We start from the raw sequence: 26518 nt of genomic DNA, 5'->3' as shown, positions 1-26518 counted from the left end.
GCAGAGGAGAGGACACACTGGGAGTAGGCAGTGCAGGCAAATCACGGGGCACACAGGAGGCACATAGTTACTGCTTGTTCCCCTCCCCAAAGAAGGCCCAGAGAACACAGGGAAGGAGAAACTGGCAGAATGAAAGGGGCAGGGAGAAACAGGCAAGGGGAGATGAGGTGGGATGTTGATTGCCTGGCATACAGTAGGTGCTCCATAATTGCTTATTTTCTTTCCTGAGAAAGGGTGGATGGAGCAGAAGGAAGAAGTCAGAGATGAAGGAACAGGGAGAATTGAGGGAGAACGGGAGTGTGAGGAAATTGCCCAGCACACAGTAGGCACTCAATAAATGCCCATTTCCTTCCCTGGCAGAGAACAGAAAGGTGGAGGACAGCAGAGACCACAGGTCAGTGGAGACGGGAGGGTGAGAGGAGAGGAGAGAAAGCACAAGCCATTGCTTGGCATACCATAGGTGCTCAATAAATGTGTGTTCCTTGCCTTGGCAGAGAGCAGAGAGCCCAGAAAGATCAGGAGAGGACAGCGGAGAGACAGGGGAGAAGGAGGGTGTGGGGAAGGGGGAGAAGATGTGTAAACTGCTGGGCACACAGTAGGTGCTCAATATATGTCCACTTCCTCCCCTAGGAGGGAGCAGAGTCAGAAAGGAGAGAAAATGAATAAGGAAGGAAGAAAGGAATTGGGAAAGAAGAATGTAATAGAGGAGACAGTGTCTGTAAATTCCCTAGCACGCAATAGGTGTTCAATAAAGGCCCACTTCTTTCCAGGAGAGACCAGGCGGAGCAGCAAGAAGTAAAAGGAAACAGGAAGGGACTGGAGAGCAAAAAGAGTATAAGGTGCAGAAACAGTGTATGGAAATTGCCTGGCAAACACCAGGAACTTAATAAATGCCCCCTTCCAAGGAGGGGAGCCAGAAGTGTGGGAAGAACAAGCAGAGGGCACAAAGGGAGGGGGGAGACAAGAGAGTGTCAGGAGGGGTACAGAGACATTTCAGGTACATAGAGCAGGTGCTCTGTAAATGCCTGCCCCCTTCCCCAGCAGAGCAGAAAACAGGCTGGGAGCCGGCAGAGACCCGGGAAGGGAGGCCAGAAGGAGGAGGGTGAGGGAGGCAGGCGGGGTAGTGTGAGGGGAGAGGCAGCCGCCCGGCTTTTGGTGGCTGCCCCTCCCCCCGGACCTAGCCCATCCCCCAGCTGCCCCGTCGGAGCCAGGACAAGGGCCCCTTGTCCTGGGCCTGGCACAGCCTGGCAGGAGGGGGAGGGGGGCGCCCAGCCCTGTCGGCTGTGCCTGGGGGGATGCGGGCACTGCCTAATCTCTTGTCTTTCAGCCTCCGAGTCTCTGTGTCTCTGCATCTCTCTATCTCAGAGGTTACTCCCCCGTCCCCCAACTCACTCTCTGGGTCCTGCTGTCCCACTGGCTCTCCCGCCTGAGTCCATGCCCCCCACCCCACCCTACGCCATCCCGGTCTGTCTTTCTGTTTCTCTGCCACTGAGTCCCTGTCTCTTGCTGTCTCTGGATCTCCCTCTGCGTCCATTTCTCTGTCTTTCTACCCCATCTGTCTGTCTATCAGCCTCTGTTTCTTGTCCTCTCTGGGAGGGAGGAACCTCGACGCTGACCCCAGCCCCAGGTTCCCGACCCCCACCCAGCCGGGACCAGGGCGGGGATGCCGAGCTCAGAGGCAGAGGGGTGAGGAAGGAAAGGAGGCAAGAGGAGCAGAAGGGTCAGGACAGAAACAGCTTTATTCAGCAGAAACTGCAGCAGAGAGCCTGGTGGCCTCCGTCCAGGGAGCTGGAGAGGTCGGGTCAGAGATGGGGAGAAGGGGTGTGGGAGAGAGACAGAGAGAGAAAGTTAGGGAGAGAGAGGGAGAGACAGACAGGACAGGGAGAGATTGAGAGAGACCAAGAGAGAAGTAGGGGGAGAGACAGACACAGAGACAGGGGAGAAGGGAGAGGGTGGAAGGGTCAGAGATGGAGAGAGAGATGGGGAGGGAGAGAGGGAATAAGGGAGGGAGAAGTGGAAAGAAAGAGACAGGGAGAGAGAGAGAGCGAGAGAGGGGGAAAGACACAGAGAGATGAGAGAAATGATGGAAGAATAGAGGAAGAAGGAGGAACAGAGGCAGAGTTAGCAACGGGACAGGAAAAATGGACAGCAGAAGGGTCTGGGATGGGAAGAGACAGAGAAAGACAGATGGAGGAAGAGAGAGAGAGAGAGAGAGAGAGAGAGAGAGAGAGAGAGAGAGAGAGAGAGAGAGAGGGAGAGGGAGAGAGAGAGAGAGAGAGAGAGAGGAGAGGGAGAGAGAGAAACACAGAGAAACAGAGAAAAAGAAGCAGAGAGAGAGAAAAAAACAGAGTAAGAGATGGCAACAGAGAGAGAGAGAGACTGAGAGCCGGAGAGGCGAGCCGCGGTGCGGGCGGGACGGCGGGGAAGTCAGGAAGGAGCGCGGCCCCTCTCACCTGGCGTCGCCGGCGGCCGCCCCCCCTGAGCCCAACCGGCCGATTTAAAGGGCGCCTGTGGGGCGGGGTCGCTCCCCCAACTGCCTTATCTGGCCAGTCCCGGGCTCTGCGAGCTAAATCGGGCCTCAGCTGTCAGCACCCGGGGGGGCGCAGGACAGCTGTCACCTCCGCCGGCACCTGCCTCATGACCGCGGCCCCCTCCTCCCTGCCTGCCACGGGGTGGGCACTGAGAGGCCCCTGCGGCTCTGCATGGGGCGCCCTCAATGGGCAACTGGGGACCCCCAGGAACCCCTCATCCCCCAAAGCTCTCAGACCAGCCTGGCTCAGGTGTTGTGAGAAGTGGGGGCCCCAGCAGGTGGGGGCCAGCGAGGCTGCACGGGGTGGTCTGCACCCACCATTAGGGGCAAACAATAAGCGCTCGATCCGTGCACAGGTTTGGCCTGTTGGTGCTCCAGACTGTGCTAAGCGGGAGGGGTTAGCACAGGAGCGGGGCTGGGAGCAGGAGGGAGGCTGCTGGGACCCCCACACCAACCTCCCCTCCCCCCCTCGCCCTGTGGGCTCCACTCAGACCATATTAGGTCACAGCTGAGGCGGCACCTGGAGAGGTCACTCAGGCCCAGGAATAGAAACACTCAGGGAGCCCCGCCAGGCTGTCTGGGACAGGATGGGGCAGGCGATGGGCACAGGAGGGGGCCCCAGAGGGCTCAGGGAGACAGACTCAGAGACAGAAACTGAGAGAGACACGGACAGAGAGAAACACCCAGAAAGAGAGACCAAGAGGGGGACACAAAGGGAGAGACAGAGGGGGTCAGAGACTGGGGGTGGGGGCCGCCCCCAGAGTTGGGGTGTCCTGGGACCCTGACAATTTCCCCTCGTGTGCTGTTTGACTTCTCACCTTACAAGCTGCCCTTTGACCTCAGGAAGTCTTGGGAACCAGAACCCTCCAAGTCCAAGTACCCCCATCGCCACGGGCCACCGGGTCCTGCTGGTGTCCGCTCCCTGGCTACCTCTGGAGGCCCTGTGGGCTGTGGGGCCAGGATCCATCCTTGTGTCTTATCACCTCCTCAGACAGCTACCGGGAGGAATTACTCCCCCAGCATTCCAGGGCTAATTCCCGGTTGTTTCCAATTCTGGAATGCCCAGTCTCCCCTACCACTGGCTTCCTGGAGAGCCCCCCTCAGCCTTCTAGAGCCAGCCCAGCCCCATCACGTCCCCCCACCTTCCTGTGGTCCCCACATTGTCTCATGAGACCCCTGTGAAAGCCCCCACCACTGGGACCAGGGGTCTTCACATCCCCTGTGTTTTCCTCCCAGCCCAGGAGGGTGAGCACCCAGCTGCACAGGCCAGACCCAGAGCTGCGGCTCAGGGAGCTGGGTGTGAATGGCTGCCAGGACAAGGAAGCTGCAGGGAGGGACACTGGGCCCTGGGGAGGGCACAGAACAGGAGAGGGGCTGCTCAGGTGAGAATGTGGAGAGAGGACATCTAATGGGAGCCTGTCCTTCCTCTGCTCCAGTCCCACCGGGCACCATCTTCCCCCTCCATCACCTCTCTGCTCTCTCTCCCTACCTCCCTCTGCTCCAGCCATGCCGGCCTGCCTCAGGACCTTTGCACTGCCTGTTCTCTGCCTGGAATGCTCCCGCAGACCTCCCTGTGGCTCCCTCCGTCCCCTCTTTCCAGTCTTTGCACACTCCTTCTCAGTGACACCTTCCTCTGCCCTAAAGAATTCTAATGTTATATTAGTTTCCTCTGGCTACTCTAACAAACTTAGTGGCTTAAACACACACTGATTCTCTTATACTTCTGGAGAGGGGAGGTCCAAAATGAGTCTCACTGGGTTAGAGTCAGGATGTGGGCAGGTTGGTTCCTTCTTGGAACCTGGGGAATAATCTGTTTCCTTGCCTGGTCCAGCTCCCTGAGGCCACCTGCATTTCCTGGCTTCTGACCACCTCTTGTCTTCAAACCACCCTTCTGCCCCCTGCCCCCTGCCCCATGTAGCATCTCTCTGACCTGGCTTCCTTCCACATGTCTCTTTCTCCAACGTTCCTTCCCTGTTTCCTTCTCCACTTTTAAGGACCTCGGGATTACATTGGGCTGACCCGGACCAGGACAGTTTCCCGATTTTAAGGGCGGCACATTAGCAACCTTCGTTCCCCTTTGTCTGGTATTCAAACATATTCGCAGGTTCCAGGGAACCTCATGAAGGCAAGGATTTGTGTTTTCCCTTAGGGCCTCCACCCCCTCCTCATGAGGAAACTGAGGCCCTAAGAAGTGAGTGACTCCTGTGAGGTGGCCAGGCTGGGAGGTGGCAGAGGGCCCAGCTGCTGGCAAGGCCTGCCTGGGCCTCTTTGATAAACTAGAGTAACTGAAGGCAAGGGGCCCCACCCCGGTGCAAGGCGGGCCAGGCCAGGGGCAAATCATCAGGTTTATTGAGGCAGCCGTGGCACTGGGGAGCAGGGAATTTGGAGAAGGGCCTGGGGCCTCCACTAGGTCCATGAGCTGTGAGGCCTGGCCCCTTTCCCGGAGCTTGGGAGCCAGACGTGGACGTGCAGGGTCCATGCCAGGCTGGCAGCCGTGGTCCCCTCCTCCTCGGGGTCAGTCTGTCCGCAGCCAGGAGCCCTTCTCCTCCACCTCCTTGGTCACCACGAGCAGCACCTCGCACAGGCCCTGAGCCATCTCGGCCGCCAGGAAGGCCCTGGGAGGAGAGATGGGGAGACTGAGGCCTGGGGGAACTGGGGGTTGCCTCCCAGGGAGGGGGTTCTGGCGCCTGGCCCCACCCCAGAGTCACTCCCCCTCACCTGACGCCATCCTCGTCCCCCAGGATCTCGGGCGCCCGCAGCTTGGAGTCCAGATTGTAGTAGATGCCGTCCACCTGGCGCAGGGCCACCCAGTGCCGCCGGCGCAGTGGCAGGGACAGCAGCCCCAGCGACACGGGTGAGGGCAGGTTCAGGATCAGCCCCAGCACCTGGGGCAGGGCCAGCTGGGACAGGGGCCTGAGTGGCGGGGCAGAGACACCATGGTCAGGGCCCGGCCCTCAGTGTGTGCCTGCCGGCCTGACATTACAGGGTGTGTGGAGCCCAGGGACTCTCTTCCATCTGCCCACCCTTTGCTTCCTTCCACTCATCTGCCCCCCACCTCCCGAAGCCTTCCAGGCAGCCATCTACCCGACAGCTTACCCACCGTCCACCGCTGATTCTACCCATTAGCCATCCATTATACACTGCCCACCCATCAAACCCCTCAGCTGTCTAACAACCACTCACCGTCCAACTACCCATCTATTATTCACCCAAACATCATCCCCCTCACTGATGCAATCAACCATCAGCCAGCCAACCATCAACCCAACTTCTCCACCAGCCACCCAACTCCTCAGCCACCCTTTACTCATCCACCCATCCGTCCGTCCGTCTGTCCATCCATCCATCTACCCAACCACCTACTGGCTATCCACTGCCTATCAACTATCCATCCTTTATTCACTCAACCACTCATCCATTCATATATCCCATCACCCAATCACCACCTACCCAACACATCCAACCATCCATCCACCATCCACTTAGTCACCCAGTTCCCATCAATCTACCATCATCCATCCATCAATTCATCCCGTTGACCGTTTAATCATCCCTCTGCCATCTCCCAGCCATCCATCATCCACCCTTGCAAATCTTCCACTCATCTCCCCCTTCCTTCCTCCCTCTATCCACCCAGCCCCTCCTCTTGCTCTATCCCACCCTGACTGCCATCACACTGCACCCACTGTGCCAAGCTCAGCACACATGATGCAGCACTTTGGGTCACACCTCCTTCTGTCCCACCACACGGCAGCTAGGCCCTGTCCCTGCAGGGCGGCCATGATCACGTTGACGTCATAGTTGCCAGTGCCCAGGAGGCTGCGATGGGGGTTCAGCCGGGAGTCTGGAGCCAACCTGGTTGGGAGGTGGTCAGGTCCTGAGTTGGTGGGTCCTTGGAAAGGCCTCACCCTCCCACAAAGCCCCAGGGTCCGTAAGTCACCCAGCCTTTGGACTCTTCACCCTCTCTTCTGCCTCCATGACTCATCAGCCCCAAGCCCTGTTTCTCCTGTCCCCAGACTCTCTGCCCTGTCCTCCAGGATTGGTGCCCTGTCCTCCAACCACATCTCTCTGCTCAGGCCTTGCCCTCCTCTACCTGGACCCTCACTTGGCTTCCAATCTCCCCCCTCCAGTCCTTCTCCAACAGAGGCTGGGGGCTCTTGCTACACTCAGCACTGATGCTGCCCCACCGCTGCTCCCAGCCCTCCCTGGCACCCCCATCACCCCAGAATAGAGTCCCAGCCTCTCGGCCTGGCCTTTGAGGCCTTGCATGGTCTGGTCCCTGCTGGCCTTCTAGCTTCAGTCCCGTCACACCCCTCTGTAGTCACCTTGTCCCCAACCACATCTCCTGTGCTCCTGTCTCCCTGCCAGACTTTCCTCCAGCGGCCCCCCAGCCCAGAAGGCCCACCCTGCCACCACTCTGGGCCCCACCTTGTCTGGACAAGGGCACCTTTGTTCTGTCTTTGGGCCCTTGGTGGGCAGGGCAGGGGGAGGGGTGGGCGAGGGGAAAGTTGTGTATTCTTTTTCTGTGGATCTGTTTCCCTGGCTTCCCTTGGGACAGGGCTCATAGCAGACTCCTCTCTGGGTCTCCAGCCTGGCCTTACCATGAAAGAGTTGGTTGATCCCTGTTTTGAATGATAGGAGAGGAATAGATTCAAAAATAGTCAGAGGGGCTGGGGCTCTGCCTGAGGATGCTGGGGTTGGGGGCATGGGAGGGCTGTGAGTAAGAGATAGGGAGACAGGGTCATCTCTGGGTGTAGGATCAGCAAGGGACTGACTGCAGGGGAGGAACTGAAGGCTGAGGGGAGGGTCCAGGAGACGATGGGACCAGAGCTGTGGAGACGGAGAGGAGGGGATCGGGCAGAGAGATAATAAAGATGTAATGTTTGAAATCTTGAATAGTGAGGAGCAGCATTCCAGGCTGCCAAGAGCAGGAAGCTGTGCCAGGCAGATAGAACAGCCCGTGCAAACACCCAGAGGCACCATGAGGGGGTGCTCATTGAGGGACTGGAGAGGAATTAGTTTGAGGGGAGCAGTGAGATATGAAGCTGCAGGGGCAGGTGGGGATCAGAGCACATAGGGTTTTGGTATCAGAGTGAGGAGATTGGGGCTTCTCCCAGGGGTGCTGGGGAGCCACAGGAGAGCTGGGAGCAGGGGAGGAGCAGGGTCAGTGCTGGAGCTCTGTGTAGCATGGACTGAATGAGATAAACCAGAAGCTGAGAGGCCAGAGGAGAGTGGGGAGTAGGGCCCAGAAAACAGGATGAGGCCTGATCTAGGGGCCAGACCAGGGGGACGAACATGTGCAGGAGGCAACATCTCCGTCTCTGAGTCCCAGAGTCCAGCCCAGGCAGATGGGGCAGCAGAAAGGCCCGGGCTCTGCCCCTGCCTTGCTGTGCGGCCCAGGTGGATTGCTCCGCCTCTGTGAGCCCTGCTTCTCCAGGGGTTAGGGTGGGTGATGGTCACCTCTTGCAGATTTCATCAGCAGCCTCCTGGCTGAAGAGCCGCTGCTGCAGGACGTTGTTGAGGGCGTGGACGGCACAGAGCTCCAGGCGTTGCCGTTCGTGGTACACGGAAGGTTGGCTTGGCTGAGCTCCTGGGGCCTGGGACATGCCGTCCTCGGCTCCTGCTTGGGGGGTGGGGGAGAAGGTACTCAAGGGCCTGGGATCTGGAAGCCCAACCTACCAGCAGGCCCTGGGGGCACTGTCATTGACTGGGGGCTCGGGCAGCCTGAGGCGACCGTGGGCCCCTGACTCTGCTCTCCTGGCAACAGAGTACCTCCATCGCCTGTTTCTAGAAAACTAGCTCTCTCTTCTGCTCACTTAACAACAGAGGATCACTCCCGCCACATCTTTAAGTCAAAGGGTCCTTATGGTGGTCACCTAGCAACAGAACCCCCCCTCCCCTGTCCCTAGGTAACAGGCTTCCTTTCTGGTTACCTAGCAACAGAGGGCCACCTCACCCCCACCACACTAGGTAACCAGTTTCTCCTCTGGTTACTTAGCAATAAAGGAATCCTCCTCTCCTGTTTCTAGGTAACAGGGTCTCTTCTAGTCGCCTAGCAACAGGAGACTCTCCTCCCTTGTCGCTAAACAACAAGAGTTCTCTCCTCCTGTCACCTGGCAACAGGGCCCCCTCCCCCGACACCAAGTAACAGAGACGTTTCCCCGACCCGTACCCCAACCGCGGCGCTCGCCCGTTGCCTGGCAACGCCCCTCACCCCGCCTGACTCTCTGTTCTCCCGAACTGGGGGCTCCCGCATTCCCCTGGGCGGCGGCTCTGGGCTCCGAGAGCTAGGCGGGCGGCACCGCGCTGACTGGGCAGAGAGACGGACTACGGCTCCCGGCGCCGCCTGCGAGCCGGACTACGACTCCCGATGACCCTCGCGAGAGCGTTTGCTCCTCGCGGAACGCCGGGCAGCGTGGCCCGGAAGTCAGCTGTCGCCCTGAGAACGCGACTACAATTCCCGTCGGTCCCTGCGTTGAGTCCCGGCAATATGCACTACAGAGGCCTCTCCTTCGCACGCTACCACGCCCCCTGCTGCTCGGAGGATTCTGGGAAACCGAGTGAGTAGGCTCTCGCGATAGTTTCAGGCATGCTGCTTCCCATATGCCCGCTCCCATATATGCCCCCACCCGGTGGTGCTGTTATGCCTAGGGTGAAGACACAGCGTGACGTCACAGAGGCAAAGAAGTGATCAGACACCAAACCACTCGGGGAGAAGAGCCTCCAATATTTACTAGGACAGGAGGGAGGTCTGGGGACACTGAGGCCAGGGCAGCAGCAGGACCCTGGTGGTGGGGAGGTAAATGAGTTGAGGATGTCCTCTTGGGAATGAGGAAGCTTCTCAGCAGAGATGGATCCCCGGCTTGGAGGGGAGCTGGCAGCAGCCTGTTGGGGAGATATAGGGAATGAAAAACCAAGACAGAGAGATGAGGAGTGACAGATACCTGGAGGAAGGGACAGACCAAAGTGGAAATGGAGGAAGTCCTGGCCATGGGGGACAAAGACCCAGAGAGAGGAACCAAATCCCAGAGAGAGAGGGACAGAGACACACATGGTAGGGTCCCAGAGACAGGGGAAACAGAGGCTCAGAAAGAGGAGACTTGGACAATGATAGAGATCTATAAAGATTCAACGTCGTGGAGTAGGTGGTTAAGGAGACAGAAATAAAGATCAATCAATCAGTAGAGGCAGAATCAACCGCAGACTCCGACAGACCCTGAGACACAAGCTCTGCAGAGCACAAGAGCCCAGGGCTTGGGAAGAGAGGTCACTAGTACTGGGGAGGGGCCTGGCCGCACCCAGGAGGCTGCGCCAGAAGGTGGTGACAGTGGCAGAGCCAGTGACAGCGCCTGGCTCGGCAGGGTTCTCTCTGTGGGTGTGCACAGCAAATCTTCGGCCTGTGGGGCCCGGGGGTCCGCTCAGCTCCACATCCACCACGTGCATGTCCTTGAGGCTGGGGCAAGCAGAGTGGTTAGTCCTACTGGCCTGGCCCCGGCTGGGAACCCCTCCCAGCTTTGCTCACCTGAAATCAGCCACAAGCACCCCGATCACACGGTCGAAGCCCAGGCTGGGGGCGGCCAGGGCAGCAGCCGCCATGGTGTTGGAGTTTCGGGGGGCAAAAGGGCAGAGCCCACGGACAGGGCCTTCATAGAGCACAGTGCGAGGCCTGGTGCTGTGCGCTGTAGCCAGGGGTCCCTCGAGCCGGAAGCCATCGGGGTGTGTAGCCATGGTGACACGGAGGCTCTGAAAGTGAGAGCCTGAGTCAGGGAGACTGGGGGCTCTCTGTTGGCCCCCTCCCATTCCTGGGGAGCCCAGCAGGCCCTAACCTGGAGGCCCCCGGCTTCATCCAATCTGGTGATGTCCTCAGTGCCCCACAGGGCTCCCCGGGCCACAAACACAGCATGGCTCCAGCGATGCGAGGCCTCCAGGAGCTGCTGCTCTGTGGTCTGGTCAGCCAGGGCTGAGGGGGACCCCACCTGGGGCAGATGAAGGTGGAGAGGGGCTGAGGTCAGGGGACGAATCCCATTTTAGGGTGGGGTGGTGGTGCCAAAGCGGAAGAGGCAGGGCTTACCAGGAGATCGGCATAGCGCAGGATTTCTGCCCCAGATTCCTGGATTATTTTGGGATGGGCCACTTCCACCACAAGGTCAGGGTGCCTGGGAGAGGGGAGAGATGGGGGAGGGCCTTGGAGAGGTATTAGGCCTCCCCTCCTCAGATTCCCTGAGTCTCTGGAGGCCTGTCACTCTTCACCCTGGCCTGGGAGGGGAAAGGGGATGGAGGCTGGTCCTGTTTTATATTGGGGTGAACCCAGGCCCAGAGAAGGTACGGGACTCGCCTGAGAGCACACAGCACCTAAGGGAAACCAGAACAGGAGCTTCAGAAAGTCCTGCTCTCTCATGGCGAGGTCACTGACCTCTCCCCGAGGGCAGCAAGGCTCTGGAGCTGGAGGGAAGGGGGCACGCTCCCCGCCATTCGTCCTGGGTCACGATTCCAGACAAAAACAAGTTCTAGGCCCAGTTCTGGTCCTTGAGTCAGCAAGTGGGAGACAAGGGACTGTCCTGGGGAGAGGGAAAGAGATTCAGAGAGAGGGGGACGGAGAGAGACCCAGAGGAGGCCGGAGCCCTGCGGTGCGGAGTGGAAGATGCTTACGCAAAGACAGTCAGCCAGGCCACAGATAAAGATGTAGATGAAAAGTGTGTGGAGGACCCCGGGGCTCTGGAGGTTTCAGAAAGGGGCCTGGGGAAGAGGCCTCAGGGACTCACCAAGGCGGCCATAGCCCACTATCCCCACCTTCCTCGGGACCGTGCTGAGAGCCATGTCCTTCCGTTTGCTGGTCTGTGGTCTAACCTCCACTGGCTGCTCGCTGCCGCCCCCAACCCCAACAAGGTCTGGGCAGCGGCTGATCTTTGGACATTTGACCCTTGAGCCTCTCCTGAACCTTCCTCCTTTCCTGCAATGGCCCAGAGAGGCGGGTGTGGGTATGCTGCTTGGGGGCAGGATGAGAATCCTGGGGGCCGTGGGCAAGACGGTTTTGGATTCTGGTGCCCTGTGTGGCCCCCTTATACCCGGCCCATTCCTTCTCTGCATCACAGCGTCCTCCCTTCCTGCTGATGTGGAAAATTTCCTCTGCAGTCCCCTGCCCCCCTTTTCTGGCTGGCCAGGTTGTCATGGAAACTTCATCCTGCTTGGGGTGGGGTTAGAGAGGGTTGGGAGCAAGGGAGAAGAGATGGTGGCAGGGGATTCTGGGCTCTGTCTGTCCCCTTGCTCCTGTGTTTCCAATCGCCACCCTTGTGGCCACCCTCTCTGTGACTTGGCACATGTGTTTCTTGTCAACATTCATCCTCTGTATTTTTCTCCCTTGGTTCTCTGCCTCTGATCTCTTGTTCTCATCACGGTCTCTCCATCTCTCCTGGAGCTCCATCCCTCCAGCCCCCACCCTCACCTCCTCTGGGCTGGTTGCCATTCTGTCCCCAGCCAGGCCAGGCCCTCATCTCCTCCCTACCCCAGGGTTTGAGGGAAGCCTGGTCTGGCAATGCCTGTCTCCCCACAATACAGCAGGAGCTGGAGTTCAGCTCATCTAAGCCTCAGTGGCCCTTGTCTCCCCTGGCTTCCCCAAATCCAGTGGAAGGATCCCTTCCCCCAGCCCCTCTGGGTAACCTCCCTGATCATCTGATCATCCCTCAGTTCACCTTGACTTCTCACCTTTTATCCTCCCCTCCCCCAGCCATGATGCTACCAGCCTCTGCGCCCTCTCCCCCACTTTGTATTCTCACTCCCATGCCTATCCCTCCTCTCCTCCCACGGCCAAAGAGAAGCCTGTGAGGCCCCGAGTATCCCCCCAAATGAGCCCCAGCCACTGTGCCTCGCGGGTGCCTGGCATCGGAAATGGCGGAGGCTGCGGCAGTGTCGGCTCCCTGCCCCAGCCACCACCTGGTACCCGCTGCAGTGTTGCCATGGCAACCAGGATCGGGGGGGGGGGCCCTGAAAGAGGACGAGAGAGAAAGAGAGCATGAAAGAGGGAGCGAGGGGGAGCCAAGCATTGCTCAAGAGGAGAGTCCAGACTCGACAAGCCTCCAGAGCAGACAGGCCAGATAGATAGAGCCAGGGACCCCAGACATGTCCCAGAGGCCGCTGCCACGGCCGATAAAGGAACAATTTGCTTTAAGAGCCCTAAGTTGGGGAGAGATAAGATGCCGTGGTGCAGAAACAGCCTGGGAAGAGGCGCAGGGCCAGGCACAGGGACTCGGTCCAAGCCCTCTCAGAGCACCCAGAGCCTGAGTGGGGTCGTAGGGGATTCCTGCCTGCCCTGCCTTCCATGCGGGGACTCCACTGGACCTTGCTGTCCTGCACATGTGTCAGACCTGCTGTGTCTGCAGACTGGGCTGTGCCAGGAGCGGAAAGGAGGCTGGGACCTGTGCTGCTCTGCGGCTCTGTCTATCCAGAGCAGGGCCTCTTCCTGAGTGAGGAAGGTGCTGTAAGGTCACTCCTGCTTCCACGGGTCTCTGCCTGTCTAGACAGCTCTGGAGGGCCCCAGCCCTCTGGAGCCTGAAACGCCAGCCCCTTGGCCTTTCCCAGGCCCCCCAGCGGCTGCCCACTGTCCTGGCCGACCCCTGGCATTTGCTCCCACTCGCTAGCTCTGTCCCTCCGAGGGCTCTGCGTGCGTCCCCTGCCCTTCTGAGCTACAGTGTAGCCCCCTCCCCCTCTGTGGGCCTGGACTCTGCCTCCTGCGCCTGAGTTAACAAGACCGAAGTGCAGACCCTTGGTGCCCCGCCATCCCGGCTGCAGCTAGAGCATCCTTCACAACCCTTGCATACCCAGCTCACTCCTTCCCTCCCCTTCAGTGTGACCTGCTTTCTCCGTGGCAGTGTCTTGAACGGATTTGCAGTGGAGACAGACCCTCTCTGGTTTGGCTCTGTAATGGGTTGAATTGTCTCCCAGCAAAAGATATGTTGACATTCTCACCTCCATGACCTCTAAATGTGACCTTATTTGGAAATAGGGTCTTTGCAGGTGCTCAAGTTAAGATGAGGTCATACTGGAGTAGGGTGGTCCCTAATCCAACATGGCCAGTGTCCTTATGAAAAGGGGATATTTGGACACAGAGACATGCACAGAGGGGGATGATGTAGTGACACAGGGAGAATGCTTTGTGGAGATTGGGGTGACGCGGCCACAAACCAAGGAACATCTGGGGCAATCAGCAGCTGTACGAGGCAGGGAAGGATCCTCCCCTGCAGATTCCAGAGGGAGCACGGCTCTGCCTGCACCTTGATCTTGGACTCCAGAACTGAGACACTCAGTTTCTGTTGTTCTGAGCCACGCGGTCTGTGGGACCCTGGAACAGCAGTGCTAGGAAACCATAAAGGCCACCCTCGATTTCTGCCGTGAAGTGAGAGGCAGGGGGAGGGGACCCCCATACATGCCTCAGAAGGGATGCAGGGAGGTTAAGTATGAGTGCCAGGTGTGCTGGGTGACCGAGTCCCTCTCTGGGACCTCTGGGGTGAAGGGTCAGGGGCTTAAGACCACCCGAAGGTGCCAACTCCCTCAATGACCTTCCAGATGGAGCCTATGACACTTGGAATTTTCCATCCTCTTTCTTTGCTGCCCACCCTCATTCCCCCTGCTTTCTCTCTCCTCCATGCTTTCATGACCCCAAAGAAAAAATTTTTTTTTACTTTTTCCGTGTTTTTTTTTTTTTAAAGTAATTACAGAGCAGGTAGTCGTTGACGCAAACCTCCCTTCAGTATCAAAAGAGTCTGTGGGGCAGGAGAGGGCTGAGGGCGATGGTGCCAGGCGGGTTGAGGCCGCCCCGCCCGCAGCCGAGGGGGCCAGGGGCTGGGAGTGGACTCCCCCAGGGCAGGGCCAGGGTACTGGGAGGCTCTGACGTTGTGGCTGTCTCTTCAGTTTCAAGGGCGGAGGGATTGGGGGGGACAGGCGTCAAATTGCAAAAAAATGAACCGTAAAAGGGGGGCTGTTGGGGTTGAGGGGAGAGGACACCCCTCAAAAAAGCTCCTCTCTCCCCTAGAAGGCGGCGGAGGGCCGGGAGCAGTTGGTCGGGAGAGCGAGGAGGAAAAGCGGAGGGTTCCGGCCACTTCTCCTGCGTCACCTCCTGTCACCGGGGAGGAGAGTGAGGCCGGAACAACGGGGGCTCCATTGCCAGAACCCCACCCTGTCCTCGCTGGGGCCAGCCGCCCTGGGGTCCGGACACGGGTGGGGCTCCAAGCTGCCTGCCCCGACCTTCCCTGTGCCCGGGGGCTCGGGCTGTGGGGTGGGTCCCAGTCCGGCCCCAGCCCCGTGGTTCCCCCCACCCTGCCCCCGGGGCTTCAGATCTGCGTCTCTTGCACGTTCTCCTTGGAGCCGCTCTTGAAGAGCAGAGGTTCGTGGATGGAGTTGAGGCCCGGCGGGCCCTTGCCCCCGCAGCCCCCGCCGCTGGGGTTGCTGCTGTAGTGCGCCTTGAAGGCGGCCGCCACGTAGTGGTGGTGGTTGAGGTGGTCGCGCTCCAGGGCAGGCAGGGCCAGGTGGCTGTCCCCGCCCCCGCCGCCCCCGCCGGCCACGGCAGCGGCGGCGGCCACAGACACCGCAGAGGCGGCGGGCAGCTCGTCCTCCACGTTGATAATCTCCACCGTGCGCGTGGGCCCGTGGTGCTTGTGGAGCTGGTGCTGCTTGCGCAGCTTGTAGAAGGCCACGAGCATCACAGCGGCCATGAACGTGATGGCCACGAAGCAGCCGATGATGATCTTGGTGGTCTTCATGACGTCGTCCAGGTCCTTGAGGGCGTTCTCCGTCACGTCCGTGATGGGCACCGTGAACGCCTTCTCTGTGGGCCGCGAGGAGCGCGGGGCGGGCGCCGTGGTGGACGACGAGGCCGGGCCGGCCGCCTCCCCGGGCCGGCGCCCGCCCCAGACGCCATCTGTCGTGGGCCCCGGCGGCTCCTTCTCCGTCCCCCGCGGCTGCAGGGCCTCCTCTCCGGGCTGCGTCTCCAGGGTCTCCACCGTCACCGTGGTGAAGTAGGTGTAGCCGCCACTGCCCCCTCCGCCGCCCCCTCCGCCCCCGCCTCCACCGGCGCCGCCGGCCGCCACGGGGTCCACCGCCGAGACGTTGAGCGTGGCCGAGGCGGTGGTGTTGCCGGCCGAGTTCGTCACCATGCAGGTGTACTGGCCCGTGTCCTGCACGGTGACGTTGGTGAAGTTGAGCGTGCCGTCGTGCAGGACGGAGATGCGCACGCGGTAGGAGCCGTGGGTCATGAGGGTGCCGTTGGGCGTCAGCCAGTTTACGGAGGTCATGGAGGTGCCCGTGCGGCACTTGAGCTCGGCAGCCATGCCCTCGGTGACGTTGAGGTCCGTGGGAGGCTCCACGATGACCGGCGCGTAGCAAGTGAAGTGAGACTGGTCCAGCTCGCCGATGTAGCGCCCCTTGAGGCCAGCAGGCGCGTGGCAGCGCGCGCAGCACGTCGTGTTGCTGGGCACCGTCTCCTTGAGCCACCAGCTCAGCCAGAGCACGTCGCAGTTGCAGTGCCAGGGGTTGTGGTTGAGGTGGACGCGCTCGAGCCTGTGCAGGGGCGTGAAGAGGTCGTGGGGCAGCGACATCAGGTTGTTGTGGGACAGGTTGAGCTCCTCCAGCGACTTGAGGTCGTCGAAGGCGTTGCGCTCGATGGTGGCCACCTGGGCGTGCATCAGCCACAGCTTACGCAGGCTGGTAAGGCCCTGGAAGGAACCCGGGCGGATCAGGTCCAGCCGGTTGCCCGACAGCTCCAGCTCCTCTAGGCGCACCAGGGCCGTCAGGTTGGGGATGTCCTTGAGGTTGCACATGCCCAGGTTGAGGTAGCGCAGGTTCACCAGGCCCTCGAAGGCCGCCTCCGAGATGTATTCCAGCCGCTTGAGCTCGCCCAGGTCGAGGCGCCGCAGCGAGGGCACGCGGTTGAAGGCGTAGGAGGGGATGCTCTCGATGGGGTTGTTGCGCAGCCAGAGCTCGCGCAGCTTGGAGAGGTACTCAAAGGCCTGCGTGGGCACCGTCGTCAGCCGGTTGTCGAACAGCTCGAGCGTGTTGAGGCTGGGCAGCCCGTTGAAGGCGCCCACCTCGATCTTGCGCACCAGGTTCTTGCTCAGCTGCAGAATCTCCAGGTGCCGCAGGTGCTTGAAGGTGTCGGTCCGGATCACCTGGGGTGGGGGAGGGGAGACACCATCAGTGCCACTGATACTTGTAGGGAGGACCACAGAGTTTGGAGTGCTGGCAAAGGCGCCGAGCCTCCCTGACTCTCCATCTTTGCCGACGGGAGTGTGGAAAGCGGTTTGATGGTTTCTTAGAAAGCTAAATAGAGAGTTAGTTACCCAGGACCCAGCCACTCCACTCCAGGGTATTTCCCCAAGAGAAATGAAAGGGCATGTGCATCCAGCGGCCTGCGACGGGGGCTCCCAGCATCTGTGTTCATTACAGCCTAAGCTGGAAACCCAGTGTCCGCCAGCAGGTCAAGGACACACTCGGTGTCTGTACAATGGAACACTACAGCTCCCCAATGAAAAGGAACAAACTTCCAACATAACGACTTGGAGGGATGTACTGAGCAAAAGCAGCCGGACACAAAGGAGCACGTGCGGTAGAAGCCCATCCAGTCCTCCAGGGGTCCTCTGAGCCTGTGTGTGTTGGGGCAGGGAGAGGCAGGCTGGGAAGGGGTGTTAGGGAGGCTTCCGGGCTGATAGAAATGTCCCTAATTGGGGTGGTGGCTACAAGGGTGAATGCAACTGACAAAACTCCTCAAACTGTACCCGTAACACGGGGGCATATTATTCTATGTAAATTACACCTCAGTCACACAGATTAAAAATGGTTACACCAGCAGCTAACATGCACCGGGCACTTTTTCAGTGCCGGATCTCGTTCTCAAGGCTCCATAGCCAACAACTCAGTTAATCCACCAAACCGCCCTGGGAGACAGGTACTTATTCAACACCTGCAACCGTGAAATCCAGAGAGCTCCAAAAACCAGAAGGATTTTCGTAAGCTTGGCACCAAATTCCATTTGGTGGCAAAACCTGATCAGAACCCATGGGGAGCTGTTTAAAGCTTTTATTGATCCTACTCATGTGACTATTCAAACATTCCACCCTAGAAACAGTCCCACATTTGGTTAGGGTATATGATTCACTGGGTGCTGTAAAAATACATTCTGTATATTAATATTTTCCTTTTAAAATAATTTTAAAATTAAAGTAGAGTTGGTTTACAATGTGTTCGTTTCTGGTATACAGCGAAATGTTTCAGTTACACATACATATATTCTTTTTCATGATAGGTTATTTCAAGTTATTGAATGTAGTTCCCTGTGCTATACATTCGAACCTTGTTATTTATCTCTTTTATATATAGTAGTTTGTATCTGCAAATCCCAGACTCCCAATTTATCCCTCCACCCCCTCCTTATAAGTTTGCTTTTTATGTCTGCGAGTCTGTTTCCGTTTTGTAGATGGGTTCATTACTGTCTTCTTTTTTCTTTTTTTAGATTCCACATATGAGTGATATCATATGGTATTCTTCTTTCTTTTTCTTGCTTACTTAGTATGACAGTCTCCAGGTCCACTCATGTTACTGCAAATGGCATTATTTTATTCTTTTTTGTGGCTGAGTAGTATTCCATGGCGTATATATCTATATATCACAACTTATTTATCCAGTCACCTGTAGATGGACAATAGCTTTCTAATGTCAGATGCCCAAACACACTTAGCCTCAAGGGTTACACATGAGGGATTATGAATTATCTCCATCCAAGTGGGAGGAATTGGAGGTACAGAGAGGTGTAGTGACTTGCCCAGGGATGCGCAGGAGGGGATGGCAGACCTGGGATTGGACCAAGGTTGTCTAGCTTCAGAGTCCTGACTCTTAATTCCTGAACTTGGCTGCCACCTCTCAGGGCTGATGCTAACGGACCACAGAAGAAGCAGTGCTGGGCTGGCCATGAGAGGCAGAATCTTACTGGATTCTCCCCACTGATTACCATGCCAGGTACACTGAGGCACAGAAGACCATGCAACCATCAGATGGCATTTCTGATGCCTAGTTAATGCCTCAGAGAAATGCTTGCATTAATATTATTAAGGGGAGGAGAGAGGGTGTAGCTCAAGTGGTAGAGCACAGGCCTAGCATGCATGAGGTCCTAGGTTCAATCCCCAGTACCCCCTCCAAGAATAAATAAATAAACCTAATTACCCCCCAAATAATATCAAGGGAGAAATGGAGAGCAGCCTACTGTGTGCTTGTGACCTTGTAGATCTTTAAAAAGCAGCCGAGGAATCAGGACTCTGCGTACATGCACCAAGAAAAAACTGTAAGGAAATGCTCCAGACTCTTCTTAGGGGTAAACTCCAGCTGTTGGGAATTATGGGCAATTTTTATTCTTTAGTTTTTCTTTCTTGAATGAACAAAAATTACTTTTAAGTCAGAAGACACTTAAAAAATATAAAACAAACAAACAAACAAACAAATGAAAAAACCAAATCACTGCCTAGCATGTGCTTAGCATGCAGAAGTTCCTGGGTTCAATCCCCAGTACCACCATTGACAAAAAAAAGACTCTGTCTGAGAGGCATCCAGCACGAGGAACAATAATCTTCCTGGACGGTCATCCTGACGGCCACTATTTATGCCTGCGCTAGCCAACAGAAATACCTATTTAATTGTAAATTTCCTAGAGGCTGCATTAAAAAAACCAAAAAACAAGACAGGGGAAATCAGTTTTAATAATGTACTTATGTAGCCCAGTATGTCCAAAGTATTATGATTTCAACATATAATCAAGAGGAAGACGTACAAATGAGATATTTTACACTCTTTTCACATTAAGCCTTCCAGGTCCGGTGTGTGTTTGACAGTTCGTGCCCTTGGCAGCCGTCTCGGTGATGCCTTAGGAACACAATCGTGTCTTTTTAAAAAATATCTTTCTTTTCTATTGTCATTTAAAATACTAATTTTGTTTAGAGGGGGCAGGAGGTAATTAGGTTTATGTATTTTTTTTTTTTTTAATGGTGGTCCTGGGGGTTGAACCCAGGACCTCGTGTACCCTCTACCACTGAGCTAGACACCACCCACCATCACATTTTATTCTCCAGCTGCCTTGTGGTAGAGGGCTGTTGTTGCCCAGTTTCAGAAAGGAGGAAGTGGAAGCCTGTGGAGGTGGTGTGACTGGTGGGTCCCACCCCGCATGGCCGCCTTGTGCCTGCAGCATCTCTGTTACTATTCGGCAAATGCAGAAACTTGGGGTCGAGGGTGTGGCAGTGGAGACAGAGTCCCGCTCACCTCCAGTCTTCCCCTCCTGGCTTTGGGGCCTGTCACTTGAGCGCTGTGGGTCTCCAGGCCCACAACTGGGCTGGCCACGAAGGGAGAATGATGAAAACCACTTGGCAGGCAGTTAGGAAGATGAGAAGAGGTCACGGTGCGGGTGTTAAGGCGCTTAGAAACCCTCATCTTGCATCCTTATGATTATTGTTATTCTTGGCCCTGAGTAACCAGTGTGACACCGATGGGATTACAATCCTGAGCCTTTTAACCAAAGGCCACACCACTGCCACCTGCGGAGGGCAGCTCTACGGGGCAGGCAGAAAGCCTCTTACTGCACCTTCAGGCTGAAAATTGGGAGAAAGTCAGCCTGACACTCACTGGTGCCTGTCTGTCCCCCAGCCCGGCCCTCTGTCCTCTGTCTCCCTATTCTGTCCCCGCCTCTCCATCCCGCGGCCCCAGGCCCAGACTAGCCTCCTTCTCTCCCACCTGGATACTCAGCCTCAGAAGGTCTGTTTATACCCGCAGCTCCCTGGCACAGCCCCCTCGTTCCCAGCACAAGAGTCCCCTACTCCACACCATGCTGCAGACGGAGGGGCCAGTGACAGTGCCATCCCATAACGAGACATGTTCCCCGCCCTCCAGCAGCTCAGCAGGCCGGCAAGGCCTTCCTGCCTTCCTCTTCCACTGTCCTCCCCCTCATCTCCTGTTCTAGCAAGTCTCTGAACACAGCATGCATGCCCCTCCCTCTAGGCCTTCGCACTTGCTGTTCCCTCTGCCGGGACACCTTTCCTGCTTTTTTGTCTGGCTACTTCCCATCTGCCCTTCAACACCCAGCTGTAGGCACACCAGCTCTGGAGTATGTCCCAGCCCCATCTCCTCCCACCCCTGCCCCGTGGCCCCTCGCCCTGGGCTCCACTGCTGAGCTGTCTGTCTGCCTGTGTCTCACCCCAGAGACCAGAACCTTCCAGGAAGGAAGGGAGCTGGGCCTCAGCCACAGGCTTGGAGCATAGTGATGCATGCTCAGGTTTGGGGTTTGTTTGCTGCATTTTGTGATGGAGCGCATCTGAAAACAGCCCCTCTCAGAATCTCCTGTCTGGGGGCCCTTCCTGACCAGAATTAAGTCCCAATCTCTGCGCAGAAACCACATTTCCTGAAGATTCGTAAGACAACCCCGGGGTACCTTGCCTGATGAGGGTTCTTTGTGGCCTCAGGGTAAAAGGGACAGATGGGGAGATACTTTGGGGCTCTTAAAATGGTGGCATTCTTAGGGCACTTTGAATGGTTTTCAGGGACAATGGGATGGAACTGGGGTAACAGAGGAAATGCACAAAGCAATGCACAAGTGTCCCCTCCCGTCCTCCCCCTCTTCACCGTTAATAAACATTAACTGAAGTCTCCGGTGGGCCAGGCCCGCAGTGGGGACCACGTTAGATAGAATGACTTTCCACTCACAGTTGGCTCTCAGACAGTGTGGGTTTGAACTGCACAGGTCCACTTATACATGGATTTTTCTCTATAGTAAATACTACAGTAGTACATGGTCTGTGGTTCATTGAATCTGCGGATGTGGAACCGCGGATACGGAGGAACCGTGCACACTGAGGGTTGGCTCTAAGGTACACGGGATTTTCCGCCGCCGGGAGAGTCGGCGCCCCTAGCCCCTGCGCTATTCAGGAGTCCACTGTCCCTTTTGCCCTTCTGATAATAGTACTAGATACTCATTTTACAAATAATGTAAGAAGAAAAGAAAAATCAGCTATAGGGCCTGTCCCCAGAGTTAACAGTTTGGTACTCATTTTTCTGACCTTTTGTCTATGCATACCATGCAGCAATATATATTTTTTCCATCATCTTTTAAACATTTTTTTACAAAGTTGTGTTGATATAATATACTCTGAGTCGTGCGTTTCCCCTAAATAACATGGTATTGTGAGCATCTTCCCATATTGTGAATATGCTTCTAAAACATGACTTTTGTGGGCACCTAGCATCCCTTCCCAGGGCTACCTACCCCTCCTTTTGGACGTTGAGATGGAACTGACAGGGTTGATTCCTTATTTTCCTTACTGTGCTCCTCCCTCTTTCATTTCCTGCAGTGAACACGGCTAACCTTAAAACCTGGACCAGGATCACGGGGGTTCAGGAGGCCCTGGGCTGGCCTGGGGGTCTCGGCAGCCTGACGGCAGGGCGTCCGTGCTTGTGGGCAAGGCTGGGGGTGTGTGGGGGGTAGCGGCAGATGAAGAGGGGGCTGGAGAGCGTCTGGCCTGGCTGCCCTCGGGCCCTTGGGCCCCGGCTCCGCCACGTGGGCTGCTGCAGCCTCAGTTTCCTCCTCCCAAGGACCCCTGGGCCTCCCAGCCTGTCCTCTCGCAGGCCCATTCCCTGAAGTCCTGAACAGCAACACAGCAAGACGCTTCCCCGATCATGCCTTGGAGCCTGTGTGGCCCCTCTTGGAGACTCCAGTGTGCGGCGGGTTGGGTTCCAGGAATTCTTGTGGGGAAGGCCGTTTTGCTTTGTGTGACTCCCGGTTTCCCAGATATAATAACCACAGATCCCTTCTCACAGGGGTGCTTTTAATCACCGCCCAGGGAAACGCGGGAGGAGCCCAGAGTGGCTGTTTCTATTAATGATAGTAATAATAATAATAATAATAATAATAATAATAATAATAATAATAATAATAATAATAATAATAATAATAATAATAATAATAATAATGAGGAGAGTCGAGTCATCACTAATCACCAGGGAGAGAATGAGGTGGACCCTTCAAAGGTCAGACTTGAGGGTTTGGACTGAGAAATTGAGAACAAAGGGATAGCTGGCCCAGGTGCTGGCAAGAACTCCTGGGAGTCGCCCCCTTGCCTTGTCTTTTATTAAATTTAGTTCTGGGACCTCCCCAGTTCCCAGCAAACCCACCTGCGTGCCCCACCCTGCTCTTCCCTGCTTCCGGGGTCCCTGTTCTCATTGCGGCCCCTCCAGCCCACCTGCCCAGTCAGAAGTGGCTCTGCAGCCTTGAAACTCACACCACCCATGGCCTCACCTCATTAGGGTTAGGTCAGCCACGGCTTGCTGATCTGTCCCTTTGGGATGTCTTACAGCCATCTTCTCTCTCCCCACAGGGCCTTGCTACACCCAGAGCTGACTCTGCCCTGCTCTAGAGCCTTCCATGGCTCCTCAGTGCCCTCCGAGGAAATCCAGCCTGCCTTGGAAGCCCTGCTTGGCCTGGCCTGTAGGCCCCCTCACCTGCAGTCCTCACTCCAACTACAATTCAACCAGAATCAACTCTGGGAACCATCTCACAGCCACTCTACCTTTGTATATGCTGTTCCCTCTGCTCAGAATGCCCTTCCCTCTTCATCTACCTGGAAAACCCCTGCTCGCCCTTCTGGACCCAGCCCAGTGTCTGTCATCCATCCATTGCTTATCTATTGAACAGGGAAGAAGCAGTTCCGAAGGGGTAAACAGAGGAGGACCATTCTCTGTGAAAGGGCATCACAAGGTCAATCCTGCAGTTGTTTCAAGGACACAGGTAACAGGTAATATTTGCTCAGCACAGGGTGCCCGGGCTGGGTGTCCCCACTCATCAGCTCAGCTTGTCCCCACTACCCCAAGCCCTGCGGGACAGGTGTTGTTGCTTACTTTTCAGAGAAGGAACCACTCAGCGAGGTTCTGTGATGGGGAGGTTTGAACCTGGGCAGCATGTAGGTGACCAGGAGCTGAGGCAGCTCAGCAAAGGCCAAGCGACTCAGCAGCATTCCAGCCTGCGCCTCCCAGGTCCTCTGGACAAAGGGACTGAAACCACACCACGTCTGTCCATAAAGGGGTGTCCTGGCAAAGCTGGAGGCTGCTTCTGCTCTGTGAGTTTTGTCCCAGCAGCGATGGGAAGGGGATGTGTGAAGGGAGATGAAGGGGCACCCCCAAAGTGGGTGGGGTCCCCTGACAGTCACTTGAATGATGCATTCGTGGAGAAAAAGCAGGACGGGGGTGTTGCTGCGAAGGGAAGCCTGGTTTTATTGAGGATGTGCAGTAGGGTGGCTTTAAATAGTGAGTCCCTTTATTTTTAACAGGATTCTAGTCTTTTCTCCCTCCTCTTCTCTGCAGGGTGACTGGGAGCAGCCTAGTGAGGGGGCGGGGGAGTGGCGCTGGGCTCGATCTGAATCCAGGCGACCAGCTTTGTGAGCTTGGCTGAGTGTCCTAATGTCTCTGAGTCCACGTTCTCACAGGTCCCGCAGGGTTGTTGTGAGGCTTGGGGCCTGGCCAGCACACAATAATATGTATTTTTAAATTGCTGATTCAGCTGATAATGATCATTAACATTTGTCCCTCCTCTAGGCTTCCAGTTTCTTTCCCAGCCTCTTTCCTCTATGTCAGCCATCAGAATTGTCTAAAATGCAGTTCAGACCCTGCCACGTCCCTGCTCAAAGGCCTCACGTGGCTCCCTATGACCCTTGACCTGGTGTCAGAGGTCCTGCAGGAGAACCTGCCCCACTGGCCTCTCCTCTGCTCAGCCGCAGGGAGATGTCGGGGGTTCCTTATGCTCCTCACACTCTGCCCAGCTTCTCTGCCTTTGCATAGGTTGTGCCCTTTGCCTGGAACGCCGTCTTCCTCCTAGTGTCCTGGGACATTCTGACTGCTTCAGCTGGGAGGCCTTCTCTGGCCTCCTTCTCACTGACTCATCACCTGCATCTCTTATCAGACCCTTATCACCCTGGTTCAGTGCATTCGTCTCCTTGTCCAGGCTGTGAGGCTGTAGACGCTCCATCTGAATCATTTCTGCATTTCCTGCACTCAGGTCAAGGCCTAGTTCACGGTGGACTTCAGCCAAATTCTGTTGGGTAAACAGACTGGAATGGGCAAGGCTTATATTTGGAGAAGCACCCACAGTGTGAGATGATGTGTCTGCACAGCTCCTGGCCTGGGTGACAGCACCAAAAATGTTGAAACCCTTAGTGACAGAACTTGGGAGCTGAAAGGGCACCAGTATTCTGGTTTTGGTTCTGGTTTCAACTTATTCTTTTTGACTTAAAGTCCGTGTGTCTGATATTATTAAAGACACATCAGCTTTCTTTTGATTAGTGTTTGCCATCATTTTTGCTTTCATCCTTTCTGTCCTTACGTTTTAGGTAGGTCTTTTGGATTTTGTTTTTAATTCAGCCTGAAAATCTCTGTCTTTTAACTGGAGGTTTGGTGCATTTACATTTATTGCAATTACTAATCTATTTGGAATTATTCCTGTGTTATTTCATGCTTTCTATTTGTCCTAATTTTTTGAAGCCTATTCTTTCCTCTTTCCTATCATCTTTTGCTCTGACTAAGTTTCTTATTCCATTCTCCTATTTACTATTTTAGAATTTATGTATTTTCTCTTCTTTTAGTGGTTGCTCTTAAGATTTAACATGCATACCTAAAGACCAAAGCCAATCAATTCCTTTCCTCTCCTCCCAAACAGTACAAGGCTGATCCCACCTCTGTCTCTGACAAAGAGCCATCTGGGGCAGGTTCATTAGGAAAAGGGGGGAACCATTGTTTGTTAAGTGCCTAGTATGTACCAGACACTGTGCTAAATGCTCTGAGGTCATGATCTCCATTAATCCTTGTGGCAATCCTATCACCGGGAGATTATCAACCACATGTCCCTGCCTTCCCTCGTATTTGATGGTTTACAGCTGAGGAAATGAAGGTTCAGAGAGGTATAGTCACTTGCCCTCAGTCTTACAGCTCCAAAGTAGCAGAACTAGGACTCAAAAGTCTGCTTCTCCTGAAACGAAACAGCGGGTCTCCACCATGCCCACCCACCGAAACCGAGAGGGTTGGGCATTTGTGGGTTTTGATTTGTTTTTTGAGCTGCTGAGCCCGTTCGTTATTCAAACATTACCCATGTGTTGATCTGCTCACTTGACATATATTCTTTGAGTGCCTGCTCTGTGTCATGCAGGGCTCTGGGGATCCAGTGTAGACAAGATAGCCACGGCCATCTTCCCACAGCCTGACCTCTTGAGGGGAAGAGACACTAAACACAATAATTGTGCAAATGATCATTTAAGTGGTAATAGTGTAAACAGATCTCAGGAGCTGCCCTGCTCCCAGGTGGAGAGGCAGGCCTGTGGCCTCTCCACGGCACAATTTGAAACCCCCCAGCCCAGGTGATCTCAAACCTTCTCTGATGCTGTGGGCCAGGTCACCCTCATGGTCACTGACACAGTGTAGGGTGAACAAGGTGGGACTGGTTCTCAGAGCAGACAAATCCCCTTGCCCTCCCAGCCTGCCATCTTTGGCCTGATGGGATGCTGACATCCTGTGATACAGCAGAGGAACTGGGCGTGGGGTCCTAACCGCCCAAGTGCCCCAGTCCCCTCTCTCCTTTAGCCCACCTTTGCTGAGCCCTCCCCCACCTGCCTCGGTCAAGTGTCAAGGATACCAGTTCCACATGGGAAAGTGGCCCCATCAAGGACCACATCCCCACTCTGATGGGGGCTTCTCCCCGCTCCTTCCATCCTGTAACTTGGCCTATTATTTAAGGGACTTCCCACTTCCTTTGGGGGTAGGTAAACATTACTAACACTGAAAAAATCCCCACTGTGTTCTGTTGGGATTTTTAAGAAAATAAACTGTCAAGAAATCCTTTATTAAAAGTTTAACTGTGGTCGGAGAATGATTAAGTGAATTGTTCCTCTTAACACTATTAAGATAAATTGTTTTTATAGGTTTTGAATGTAA

General features: G+C 55.9%; 3 protein-coding genes and 1 long non-coding RNA gene across 10 annotated transcripts in view; 1 reads left to right on the top strand and 3 right to left on the bottom strand.

Annotated features, from left to right (window-relative positions):
- Positions 1–4857: 4857 nt before the first annotated feature.
- JOSD2 (Josephin domain containing 2) lies at positions 4858–8889 on the bottom strand. Of its 5 annotated transcripts, none has more exons than XM_006174293.3 (5): positions 8745–8889; positions 7991–8150; positions 6260–6385; positions 5249–5443; positions 4858–5145 (listed from the first exon to the last, which is right to left on the bottom strand). In XM_006174293.3, exons 2-5 carry the CDS (start codon positions 8134–8136, stop codon positions 5046–5048), a joined length of 567 nt encoding a protein of 188 aa, XP_006174355.1. In that variant the 5' UTR covers positions 8137–8150; positions 8745–8889; the 3' UTR covers positions 4858–5045. The 5 variants fall into 5 exon arrangements, with proteins under 5 accessions (XP_006174355.1, XP_032343837.1, XP_006174354.1 ...); XM_032487946.1 differs by having other exon boundaries at positions 7991–8153; positions 8745–8871; XM_006174292.3 differs by having other exon boundaries at positions 8703–8845.
- An 83-nt stretch (positions 8890–8972) lies between these two features.
- Positions 8973–26509, top strand: LOC116666037. The gene is made up of 3 exons (XR_004322891.1): positions 8973–9090; positions 22921–23337; positions 23448–26509. It is a non-coding gene; the product is annotated as an uncharacterized LOC116666037 (long non-coding RNA).
- ASPDH (aspartate dehydrogenase domain containing) lies at positions 9246–11480 on the bottom strand. 2 transcript variants are annotated; one of them, XM_006174289.3, is made up of 7 exons: positions 11293–11480; positions 10944–11088; positions 10602–10686; positions 10357–10506; positions 10053–10273; positions 9829–9983; positions 9246–9415 (listed from the first exon to the last, which is right to left on the bottom strand). In XM_006174289.3, the coding sequence occupies exons 1-7, from the start codon at positions 11345–11347 to the stop codon at positions 9372–9374; spliced, it is 855 nt and encodes a 284-aa protein (XP_006174351.1). In that variant the 5' UTR covers positions 11348–11480; the 3' UTR covers positions 9246–9371. The 2 variants fall into 2 exon arrangements, with proteins under 2 accessions (XP_006174351.1, XP_032343714.1); XM_032487823.1 differs by having other exon boundaries at positions 11321–11480.
- The window catches only part of LRRC4B (leucine rich repeat containing 4B), a 38967-nt gene continuing 26654 nt past the window's right edge, over positions 14206–26518 (bottom strand). For both annotated transcript variants that reach the window (XM_032487707.1, XM_032487708.1), the window contains exon 3: positions 14206–16686. In XM_032487707.1, coding sequence (XP_032343598.1) covers positions 14854–16686 — 1833 coding nt within the window. In that variant the 3' untranslated portion in view covers positions 14206–14853. The remainder of the gene's footprint in view (positions 16687–26518) is intronic.

This window comes from Camelus ferus, chromosome 9 (assembly GCF_009834535.1).
Source record: "Camelus ferus isolate YT-003-E chromosome 9, BCGSAC_Cfer_1.0, whole genome shotgun sequence".
Classification (NCBI taxonomy): Eukaryota; Metazoa; Chordata; class Mammalia; order Artiodactyla; family Camelidae; genus Camelus; species Camelus ferus.
The sequence above is the reverse complement of the archived record's forward strand: the minus strand, read 5'-3'. Positions and strand labels throughout refer to the sequence as shown.

Coding starts and splice junctions, on each gene's coding strand:
- JOSD2 (XM_032487945.1), bottom strand. CDS start 7,134: ATGGTAAGGCCAGGCTGGAGACCCAGAGAGGAGTCTGCTATGAGCCCT. Junction 6,386..6,958: donor GGTGCCCTTGTCCAGACAAG/GTGGGGCCCAGA, acceptor CCTCCCAACCAG/GTTGGCTCCAGACTCCCGGC. Junction 5,444..6,259: donor GTGTGGTGGGACAGAAGGAG/GTGTGACCCAAA, acceptor CCCGCCACTCAG/GCCCCTGTCCCAGCTGGCCC.
- ASPDH (XM_006174289.3), bottom strand. CDS start 11,347: ATGGCTCTCAGCACGGTCCCGAGGAAGGTGGGGATAGTGGGCTATGGC. Junction 10,687..10,943: donor CTTGCTGCCCTCGGGGAGAG/GTCAGTGACCTC, acceptor CCCCTCTCCCAG/GCACCCTGACCTTGTGGTGG. Junction 9,984..10,052: donor GTGCTTGTGGCTGATTTCAG/GTGAGCAAAGCT, acceptor TGCTTGCCCCAG/CCTCAAGGACATGCACGTGG.